At 30.5% G+C, this 12,297-nt stretch overlaps 1 protein-coding gene and 1 long non-coding RNA gene across 2 annotated transcripts in view; both read left to right on the forward strand.

Annotated features, from left to right (window-relative positions):
• The window catches only part of LOC127730513 (uncharacterized), a 122,716-nt gene that overhangs the window by 23,546 nt on the left and 86,873 nt on the right, over window positions 1–12,297 (forward strand). The window lies entirely within an intron of this gene.
• Window positions 1–12,297, forward strand: part of LOC127730469 (calpain-7-like) — a 42,113-nt gene that overhangs the window by 10,038 nt on the left and 19,778 nt on the right. The window contains exons 3-9 of the mRNA XM_052238893.1: window positions 1,130–1,238; window positions 3,278–3,324; window positions 6,248–6,364; window positions 6,905–6,972; window positions 8,171–8,470; window positions 8,875–9,001; window positions 9,664–9,749. Coding sequence (XP_052094853.1) covers window positions 1,130–1,238; window positions 3,278–3,324; window positions 6,248–6,364; window positions 6,905–6,972; window positions 8,171–8,470; window positions 8,875–9,001; window positions 9,664–9,749 — 854 coding nt within the window. The remainder of the gene's footprint in view (window positions 1–1,129; window positions 1,239–3,277; window positions 3,325–6,247; window positions 6,365–6,904; window positions 6,973–8,170; window positions 8,471–8,874; window positions 9,002–9,663; window positions 9,750–12,297) is intronic.

The raw sequence follows: 12,297 nt of genomic DNA on the forward strand, positions 1-12,297 counted from the left end.
TTTTCCTTTTCTTTGGTAAATTCATGAAATTGTTTGAAGAATTGAGTGGTAGGTTTGTTTGTCATTCTTGAAGATATTGATTTGATAATTAGTATATAGTTTAATCATGACAAGTTACAGATCAAGCTGGAATTTTGTTCCAGTCTGATAATTTTGTGCAGAGTTATGGTCTTTGGACATAGAAAATTCACTTAAATAATCAGTTTTCAACAGTTTTTTTGTCATGCTTGAAGATTTTGACTTGATATTTTTATGTAGTTTACACCATGACAAGTTATAGATCAAGTTAGAATTTCGTTCCATTACAATGAATTTGTAACCGGTAGGGGTTTATGTATTGCCATGCAATACTCACAGAATGCTTGTTCATATTGAATATAAATATTTAGAGCGTTTTCAGCCTTATTTTTTCCTAAATATACATAAAGAAATTATTTTAAAAAAACTATTCATGTTTTCAGGTTTACATGAAATTGAATTTGTCATTTTCCTCAAATGAAATTATCAGTTCCAATGATTAACAAAAAAACTCAACCAGATATGTTATTCGTTTTACCACTATGTAGTCTGTACAAAAATATTAAACAAATATTATGAAGTCATATGTGGTCGGATTAAAAGAAAATTAACAAAAAAAAATTTGAATTGTCCATATCTTATTTTTTTTTTTTTCCATTATTTAGTATTGATAGTTATTTTCTGTTTATTTAAATGTGAATTTTAATGTTTCATCAACAATATTTCTATTAGTCTGATTGACATTTAAAGAAGATGAAGGACTGTTAAAGTTTAGATGTACATGTATTCAAATAAACTGGACATTTCGAAGTTTTTTTCATGCAATTTGATGAAACTTGGACCAGAAATAATTTCAATTTAAAATTTTGGGACAAAACAAATTATTTTTTATGAATTAGATAATGAATTCTCTTTTATATCTACTGGCTATATAAATCAAGCTCAGTTAATTTATAAAACCATTATACCAATTTTAATGATAAAAATGTATTATAGTGTTGTTAAAAAGTGTGACAATAAATAGAAAAGATCAATGAAAACAAGGTCATTCAAGTGTTTACAACTTCATACATTCTTGCTGTTCTTTATGAAAGTAATTATCATTAATCAGGAAGCAGCACAGGCTTTATTGAGTGCAGCATTAGCAGGATCACACGTTCCTAACATTGTAGAGAGAGCAAATGATTATATTCTCAGAGCTGAACAACTTAAGTCTGCAGGTATGTTACTTTAGATTGCACTATTCCTTACACACTCCAAAGATTATAAAATATTAAAGGCACTTTTTTAGGAACAAAAATCCTATTTGCCTCCATCAATTTTCCTTTTTCTTAAAACAGTATGATGGTGAAGAAAATCTTTAGATGAAACTGTTTGAGATGTCTGCTGTAACACAAGTCACTCTGCTAGTGTTCAATATAAACTGTAATTAGATATGTTGTAACTTATTGTAGGGTGATAGAATATGCAATCAAATTGACAAAAATAAAGAATTTCAACCCCAATATTATAATTTGATGTTTTTGGTAAGTTAAGGGTTATACATTTCAATTACACGGTCGTCAGAAATTTTTCAATATTATATCAGGATTGATATTAGAAACGCTGAAGCGCGCACTATTACACATTAAAAAATAATCAATTCACATAGGACTTGTATTTTCAATAGTTTTGTAATTTATTTTTTTACCTGATATGATGTATGGTTTCACTCATTTTCTTGAAAAAAATTCTGTCTGAGGTTATACTAAGAGATCTAATGAAGCATAATGAAGCGCCGCTGGTATATGAATTCAGAGATATAAGAATTTTTGTTTTGGTCAGAATAATTTCTATGCCCCCGCCTCTGAGCGGAGGGGGTATTAAGTGTTACTCTTGTCCGTCTGTACGTTCGTCCGTACGTCCCAAAATTGGATTCTGTTCTCTAACTTTAGTTTGCCTCAACCAAATGTTATGAAAGTTATACACAATGCTTATTACCACAGAACACAGATCAAGTTTGAATTTGGGTGGCGTTACTTTTACCGTTCTAGAGTTATGCCGCTTTACAAATGGAAAAATTGCTGAATTTTTCATTTCCGTTCTCTAACTTAAGTTTGCCTAAACCTAATGTTATGAAACTTATACACAATGCTTATCACCACAAAAATCAGATCAAGTTTGAATTGGGTGGCGTCACTATTACCCCTCTAGAGTTATGCCTCTTTATAAATGGAAAAATTGCTGAATTTTTCATTTCCATTCTCTTACTTAAGTTTGCCTAAACCAAATGTTATGAAACTTATACACAATGCTTATTACCACAAAAATCAGATCAAGTTTTTGGGTTGCATAATTTTTACTGTTCTTGAGTTATGTCCCTTTATAATGTTATATGGAAGAGGGGGCATCAACTGTTTCCCATGGACACATTCTCCATTTATTTTCAATATTTCATATTTCAAGTCTGAATTTGCTTTCTTTTAAAAATCTCTCCTTGTTTGAAGTATATTTGTGGTAGATTTTACTGTTTTTTACATATTTGGTGTTGGAAAATCTCGCAAGCACAAATTGAAATCTGAAAAGAAAGCAGCATAACTTTAAGCACTCTACTATATTCTTGTTCAGATTTACCTTGTCATTGTCCTCCAGTTGTATTATGCTGAGCCCTGCATAGCCATTTATTCACCAGCACTACTGTTCAGCAGGTGCCATTGCCAAATTTTTTCCCCGCTTCAACTGTTGAACTGATTATTAAGATCTATATTTTTTTAGGGTAATTTATTTGATGTTGCCTCATCTATATTTTTTTAGGGTAATTTATTTGATGTTGCCTCATCTATATTTTTTGGGGGTAATTTATTTGATGTTGCTTCACGAGCATCTGTTCCAAATCCCATCCCTTTTCAAGTCTATAAGTATTTATATGATAAAAATTAGCAATGTTGGATTAAATCAAGCTTCCACAACTTAATTCCTTTTGTAATAATGAATACCTTTGAATAAAAAGATGTGCAGTAAACATAAATGAGTCAGCAACCCTACACAAAAATAACCGAATGACATCTAGAGGGCAACAAGCAGTCTTTAACAATAAACAGGTGTCTGAAAAATATGACAAGCACTAGATATTCCTGAATCTATATAAAATTTGTGAATTATTTAAACAGAAATAATCAAAGATCTGCCATCAACACATAATATTAGTAAGCAAAGTGTATTTCTAACAAATATTTAATCAAAAGGTGAAAATTGAAAATGCATATTGTTCTTTTTGCAGCTGTACAAGTTAAACAAAACCAGCAACAACCAAAGTCTGAAGAAAAGGTAGAATCTTTATTTTAAGGCTAGAACTAGTCTGTCTGTCTTTGATACAAAGTGAGTACATAAACTGCAAATTTGAAGATGGCTTAACTTCTCTTTTCAATAGATAAACTATAAAAGTAAGCTAACAGAAGATGCTGCTTAAACAGGATATATTTGGCACTTAGAGAAAGCACTCTGAAATTACATCTATGGATAGATGTCTAAAATTTCATTCCAGAGTAAAAATGCAAAAAGGACCCTCATTTCAAATTCCTTTTGTCTGGAATCATGTATGTATAAAAGGAACATAAGTATTTCAAATGAGATATTTTATTCTACTGAAACTAATGCTAGTCACATTTTGGTAATAGCTTTATAACTTATAAAGATTATTTAAAGAAAGATGAAACACTATTTGAAGAAGAAATTCATTGAAAAGAGTATGATGATGGTAAAGAGAGAGTGGCAATGTCAGATTGATATGATGAAAATATAATATATGGCATAAGACTCACTTCCACACATTGAGGAGGATGCAAAATTAACTGTGTCAGAGTTTACACACTGTGTCAGAGTTTACACAGATACAGTTACAGTAGAAATCTGAATTTCACAACATAAGTGACAAATTATCACATGCATTACCTTCTTGAAATAACAAGTACCTTATTAAGATATAAAACATTTGCTGTTGAAGATCATTTGAATCTAAGCTGTAATTGATCAAATGATACAAATAAATGCTGGCTTACATGAAAAAGAAAATCTAATAATGTGTCTATTAACATTGGTGTTCCTGTTAAACATCGTAAAGTCTAAGTTTGCTTCCTTGTTAAGTATTTTGAAAATACATACACTACAAACCAGTAAAAGTCTGAAATGGCCTATATCTGTACTCGACTGTACTGATTTTTACTCGACCAGTCTGAATTGGTCTGAATTTTACTCGACATTACTCGACCCCAGTCTTAACCATACTCGACTGTACTGATTTGTACTTGACCCTTATCTTTGCCATTGAAAATAGTCTGAACTATTACTCGACCAGTCTGAAACAGTCTTAACCCATTCTCGACCTGTACTCTACCTATTTTTTCAGTCTAAACCATACTCGACCAAAGGTCTGAACAATACTCGACCAGTCTGAACCATACTTGACCAAATAACCTCTACTTTTTCTAAATTTTAACTGTTAAAATAAATTTCTTTTTAACTGACATGACAACAGCCACAATAAAATAAAGATATATTATAAAACAGATTTTTACATTCTTACATGATTCTCAGATTTATCGAATAGAGATAGTTAAATCAAATTATCTTATATAATAATTTAATTATATTAATTTTAAAGTTTTAGAGTTTTGTTAAAAAAAAAATTTCTTTTACCTAAAATCCACACCTATACTGAGGGTAATTAAACCTTATTAAGGTGCTTCTTGTTTGGCATGTGTTTTTTTTTTTTAAATTAATTTTCCTAAATTCCTAAATAAAAACTACATAGGTTTCATGGTTACATACAAAAAATGTACAATAGTTATATAATTATCTTTTTAATGAGGTAACCACAGCCAACAAAATCACTGAAATTGTTTAACCTTATTTTAGAAAGATATCTATTATTATAATTTGGGATATATTATATACAATATATATCAAAAAGGTATAAAAATTAAAGAAATTAATAAAATTGTTCTTCTGATTAGTGGTGAAGTATAAAGTAATACCTCCTGCTCGGGGCAAACTCATGAAAAAGATCACACCTGGTCAGAGAGTATTAAATTCTAAATAACATTCATTCAAAATTGCAACATCCTGTGAAACTTAAATCGCAAGGCCTTTTGAATTCACTAGATAAGTAATACACGAGTTTAAGAAAAATAGGGCTTTCTTTTTACCTGTAAAACACACATGTACTGAGGTAATTAAACCATATTAAAGTGCTTCTTGTATGCCATGTCTTTAATTTTGACAAAAATTATTTAAATTTAATTGAAATAAATTTTTACTGTAACTTTGGAACACATTTCCTTTTTTAAAAGTTTATCACAGGATTACTATGGAAGTTCTATTATCATGATTATATTAAATTCTTGGTTTAACAAAACAAAGGTGTCATTTTTTAAATTTATTAACTTAAAGATGCTTTATATGCTATTTTATATATATTTTAATAAAAAAAATGTTCACTGCATTATTAACTAAACTCAACTGACACCATAAATCTATACGAGGCTTAAGTTAATGGTGAAAATTGTCCAGTAACCATAAAATATATCTGAAACATTCAAAAAATTTTGAATAACATTGAAAATATTAGTCACAATTCAGTTTTGAGATTATTTGATCAGCTTGTTTTATTTTAATTTTAAAGGTGATATATATGTATGTATATAAGTGTTGATGAATATGGTGATGAAGTTATATTATGCTTATTGTGAAATTTTGGTTGCAATGCTATATTGAATACATTTTTAATTTCAAATTGTTGTTCAAATTTCTAGCCAGGGGAAATAGCTGTTGTTAAAAACAGTTCCTAAATTGATGAAATACAATAGATAGATACAAAAAATAGGTCTAGGTTGGTTAAGACTTGGTCGAGTATGGTTCAGACTAGGTCGAGTATGGTTCAGACAAGGTCGAGTATGGTTCAGACCAGGTCGAGCATGGTTCAGACTAGGTCGAGCATGGTTCAGACGCGTATAAAATGGTTAAGTACTGGTCGAGTAAGGGTCGAGTACAAGTTCAGACTGTTAAGTATGGTTCAGACTACAGTCGAGTATTATCAAGTAAATTTCAGACCAATTCAGACTGGTCGAGTAAAAATCAGTACAGTCGAGTACAGATATAGGCCATTTCAGACTTTTACTGGTTTGTAGTGATACCAGTAGATATACTTACAAGCCACTATTTATGTTAGTGATAGTTTTGATACTATTTTCAGTTAAACCTGGAAAGGGCTACATTTTTGTTGAACCAAGCATTTGATGAAGATGAATCCGAGAACCTCAAAGAAGCTGTAGAACTCTACTCTGAAGCAGTGGAACTATTTTTAAAGATTGTAAGAATAAAGGAATAAAAAAAATTATATGATGTTGTTTCTACATAAGTTTCTGTTTGAATCATATAAAAGTATCATAGGGTCATCAAATTCATTTTTGATGTATTTACCAATCTGTTACCTTGTTTAGTTGTGAAAAACATTACTTAGTTTGATGTTTTGCTGTATTTTTTCACACCATTGTGACTGATGTTTACCTGAAAAAAATGAAGCCATTGACCCTTTAAATGTTTTACATCATTAAAACGGAAATATATCTGGCAACAACATATCAATTTTTTTGAAAAATCGATGCAATGGGTGTAGAGAAAGCAGTATTTTAAGATAATTTTGACAGTGTTTTTGATAGACTTTATGAACAATCTATACAAATGTAGAATGTAGATTTAATAAATCTAAATAAAATTATCTGAAATATTTGCAGTTATATGGTAAATCTGTATGCATGATAACCAGGTAAATATACAATATTATATCCTTTAACAATGATTGTAAAATAGAAATGTTACTAAATCTATTTTGATAATTTTTTTTATACAGAGGAGCAATACATCTGACAAAAGTTTACAAGCCAAGGTTGAAAAGATGGCAAAGAATGCTTTGGACAGGTTAGTTTACAATATTTACATATAATGAGAGATGTAGATGAATATCTATTGTGTTCTGAAGATAAAGATAAGCTGTTGATTGTCATGTGAAATGAAATCACTTTAGGTTTTGAAATTTATAATAGATAAATGCTCTCTTTTCATAATTGGATTTCATAGATTTTTATACACTCATCAACGTGATGTTTTATGGTATACCATATGTTGATCTATCCTTCCATCCATTCAGGTGTCGTTCAAAAATTAGAGAATTTGTTGAACAAACATCATGATACTTAATATATGATATATTGGAAAGTTGTTAGAAAGCTCACATTCGATTTTAAAAAATTTTTGGTTTGTTATTCAAGATTTTATGGAACTCTCAAATATAAGGCAAAGTGCATGTGAGTGGGGGATATTGTTAATCGGCATATGAATATTGAAAAAATTATACATTTAGCTTTTATTCTCTTAGAGATACAGTCCATTAAAAAATAGTGAAGAATATTTTCTTACTTTGAATTGCATTTTCTCCAAAATCCTTCAACATAATTTTGTTTTGAATATGAAAATATAAGGGGTCAACATTTTCTTTGTTCAGTAGAAATCAATAAGTCTCTTTATGAGTCTTAGTAAAAGATTCTTTATGACAAAATAATCGTAACATCATGTTGGTGTCATACTGCAAAATTGTATTTTTCATACATAACTCATACTTAAATTTGATTTAAACAGCAAAAATGAATATCATGACCCCCTAATATATAAATATTTATAGCAATAAGATATAATTTTTAAATAAAATTCTTTGGAATATTTTCATGAAAACGCAATTTTACAAAATTCTATTCATTCTTCGACCTATTTCACCAATTTTGAATTGACTGCACCTCTGGAAGTATAAAAGCTACATACATTTTTTTCTATATCCAGTTGCAGTTTGCCAAGTTCTAAATCCATACAAAATTTCATCCAAATTTTGCCAAATTACGTGTAGTTACATTAAGTAAATTTCTGATTAGATGCTTTATTCCATTTTATCGTGGGATCTTGACACAGCTGTATATTATTGTTAATCTGAAATCAGTCAATCATATCCCAACACAGGATGCTTAGAATGTAGATTTGACTTTAGTTGGATTTCTCAAAATTATGAAAGAAAATTTGCACTTAAAATAGTTTCCTGATTTTCTGGTAATTTTTCTTTCCAATTTAGGGCAGAGGTGGTAAAAAAGGCAATAACTACGAAAGGAAATGTAGGGAAGTTACCTGAAAAGAAAGTGGCACCATTAGGACATGGTGCCTTCTTAGATGAAGGGGAGACTACTGCACAGAATCAAAGGACAAATGCAACAAACAAGACAGCAAGGACTGGTTTAATAAATCTTGGTCCATCTGATTACTCAAAAGAAGAGATAGCTGTGCTCAGAAAAACCTCTTTTATTAATGGAAGAGAATATGTGCCTTTTATGAGTGTAGATATGAAAGAAAGGTTTGCCTTTCCTGTACCATATAGGTAGGTTACCCATTTATAAAAGTTAAATTTTATGTTGTATATAGGTTGTAAAAATATTATTTCAAGTTACTTTATACTTTACAGCTAATGGAAATTGTAAATCTGTAAAAGTTTATGCAGCAGCTTATTTATGAATTTCTGCTTTTATCATAAGTGTTTATAAAGCTTTCAAAGGTGTACATTCATTCATATGGATTTAAGCTGAACTCTTCATGGTTGTAAAGTATACTTGTTCATGGGATGTATCCTGTATTATCAGCCATTAGAGAAGATTTAAGTAACTTATTTGGGTAGGTCAAGCAGTTTATAAATTTATGGCTCACTTGCTACATATTGTTAAAGAGAACTGATTGATATGTTATTTGTTAACTGTTCTAAAAATAGACTGTTTTGTATTTCTGCAGTGATAAATGTGGGAAGTTAGCTTTGTCACCTAAACAGAGAGAAAGGTTTGGAGGATGGGTAAGACCAGAAGAATTCTGTGATAATCCACAACTGATATATGCCATCTCATGTTTTAGCATCAAACAGGTATATATCATAGAGCTGTGTTTGAATAGGAATGAACAGAAAAAAGATCACGAAAAATAGAGACTGGATAAATACTAACAGAATTTCTTTAACTGGTCAAGTAAAAATTACAGATGGAAAACTGATTGATATAGACAATAATCTGTTTTCGTGAGATTATAACTAGAAACAACTACAGGACTCAGCTGAAAGAAGAATCCTGAGTCCTTATGGGAAAATATGCACACAAGAGGCACAATTAGATTTTTAGTAGAATTTCTTAACTTTCAGTTTATGTATTTATGCAAATTGATTGTTTCAATTCAATGATATAAGTTAATTAACATAAAAGTCTGTCAAATTATATCTTCTTAAATAGGATGCAATGAAGATCAATTTTCTGATTGAATATATGATACATTTTTTTTTCTTCTAAATTTCTTTTTTTTCATATGAATAAAAGTAGATGTGGTGTATATATCTAACAAAAACAGCAACCCAATGACCAATAAAAACCCCAAATATGTCTGCAGGTTAACAAAAGAAGAATTTGTTTAATTTTGGTGGAATTTTTTTAGAAATTTTATTTCTGACCATTGTTTGTGACTTGTTTATAGGCTTCATTATTTTGGTTTATACCATTTTTAAGGATTGCCGATAATACCTTTATTATTTTATTTTAGACCATTGTTAGTGACTGTAGTTTTGTAGCTTCACTGGCCATCAGTGCTCAGTATGAGAGAAGATTTAAAAAGAAACTGATTACAAGGTGTGTGATATTTTTTTAAATAGCTACTATACAAATATTCTCCATTATCTCCCTTTTAGTAAATGTTATTTTGGTAAATTATTTAATTTATTATACTGAACATATTAAAATCTACTTAAAATTATGCAGTTTGGGTTTTTGCTTATTATTGAAGGCGGTACGGTGACCTATAGTTGTTATCTTCTAATTTTTATATGACTGTTGCTGAGCCAAAATGCATATTTTCACATGGCTCAGCATATAGGCAATATGTCAATGTGACCTACATGTCATGCTTTGTTTACTTTGGTTAAGTTCATATCTGATTTGATATTGCATTACCCATCAGTAATAGGATCTAAATCCTGTTAGTATGCATTTTGGGTAGTATGTCAGAATCCAAACAAAAGTATCTCATTGTGACCTTTATTTCACCCATTCATTGAAGTTGGATAAGTTTTACATTAAAGGTAATTTGAGGGTAACTGTAAATAATTGGATTGTCTTAAGTGATGATAATATGCATTTTTGAGAGTTTGTCAGCATTTCGGCAAAATTAAAACATTTAAGCCCATATTTTAAGTTTTCTGATATTAATTCATTTAAACATATGCAAAATAAGATAACTGTAATTTCAGATAATTTATTTAAACAAGACTCTTTTCCTGCCAAAGAAAATCTTGGACCACAAAATGGAAAATAAGAGCAGAAATTTGTTAAGAACTTTTTATACGACCGCAAAAAAATTTTTGTGGTCGTATATTGGTATGACGTTGGCGTCGTCGTCGTCGTCGTCGTCCGGCGTCCGGCGTCGTCCGAAGACACATTGGTTTTCGCACTCTAACTTTAGTTTAAGTGAATGGATCTCTATGAAATTTTACCATAAGGTTCAATACCACAAAAGGAAGGTTGGGATTGATTTTGGGGGTTATGGTACCAACAGTAAAGGAATTAGGGGCCAAAAGGGGCCAAAAATAAGCATTTTTGTAACTTCCAGACATAACTTGTGTGTTAGTGTATGGATCTCTCTGACATTGTACCACAAGGTTCCATATCACAAAAGGAATGCTGGGATTGATTTTGGGGGTAATTGCCTCAAAATTTTAGGAATTAGGGGCCAAAAAAGGGGCAAAAAACAAGCATTTTTCTAGTTTCATGATAATAACTTGTGTGTAAGTGTATGGATCTTTCTGAAATTGTACTACAAGGTTCCATATCACAAAGGGAAAGCTGGAATTGAGTTTGGGGGTAATTGCCCAAAACGTTTAGGAATAAGGGGCCAAAAAGGGGCCAAAAATAAGCATTTTTCTAGTTTCCAGACAATAACTTGTGTTAAAGTGTATGGATCTCTCTGAAATTGTACCACAAGGTTCCATATCACACAGGGAATGCTGGGATTGATTTTGGGGGTAATTGCCTCAAAATATTAGGAATTAGGGGCCAAAAAAGGGGCAAAAAACAAGCATTTTTCTAGTTTCATGATAATAACTTGTGTGTAAGTGTATGGATCTTTCTGAAATTGTACTACAAGGTTCCATATCACAAAGGGAAAGCTGGAATTGAGTTTGGGGGTAATTGCCCTAAACGTTTAGGAATTTGGGGCCAAAAAGGGGCCAAAAAACACATTTTTTTTAGTTTCCAGACAATAACTTGTGTTCAAGTGTATGGATCTCTCTGAAATTGTACTGCAAGGTACCATACCACAAAGGGAAGGCTGGGATTGAGTTTGGGGTGATGAATCATAAGGGGGTTCAAAAAATTTGGGGGGGGATTTTTTTTTTTCCTTTTTTTTCTTTTTTTCCTTTTTTTTTTCTTTTAAAATTTTCCATTTTAAGTTGGTTATTTCTGATTTATATTTAAAAGCAAATAATAATGATATGGTAGGAGATACACACCAAACAGGATGTGTAAATTTTTATATAATAAGTATTGTGCAATAGCAAGAAATTTTCAATTGCACAGTATTGCACAATAGCAAGAAATCTTCAATTGCACAGTATTGCGCAATAGCAAGAAATCTTCAATTGCACAGTATTGCGCAATAGCAAGAAATATCCAATAGCACAGTATTGCGCAATAGCAAGAAATTGTCAATTGTACAGTATTGCGCAATAGCAGGAAATATTCAATTGCACAGTATTGTGCAAAAGAAGATACTTCGTATAAATTGCTTATTTCTTGACCAATTTCAATGGGGTTTTATTCTTGAATTCTTGGGGTTCTTTAATATGCTGAATCTAACCGTGTATTAAGTTTTTGGATTTTGGGCGCCGTTTTTAAATTGGTCCACATTGAGGTCCAAAGGGTCCAAAATTAAACTTTGTTTGATTTCATCAAAAATTAAATTATTGGGGTTCTTTGATATGTCGAATCTAACTGTGTATTTAGATTCTTAATTTTTGGTTCCGTTTTCAAATTGGTCTACATTAAGGTCCAAAGGGTCCAAAATTAAACTTAGTTTGATTTTAACAAAAATGGAATTCTTAGGGTTCTTTGATATGCTGAATCTAAACATGTATTTAGATTTTTGATAATGGGCCCAGTTTTCAAGTTGGTCCAAATCGGGGTC

The sequence above is a fragment of the Mytilus californianus genome, unplaced genomic scaffold (genome assembly GCF_021869535.1).
Source record: "Mytilus californianus isolate M0D057914Y unplaced genomic scaffold, xbMytCali1.0.p SCAF_2, whole genome shotgun sequence".
Taxonomy (NCBI): Eukaryota; Metazoa; Mollusca; class Bivalvia; order Mytilida; family Mytilidae; genus Mytilus; species Mytilus californianus.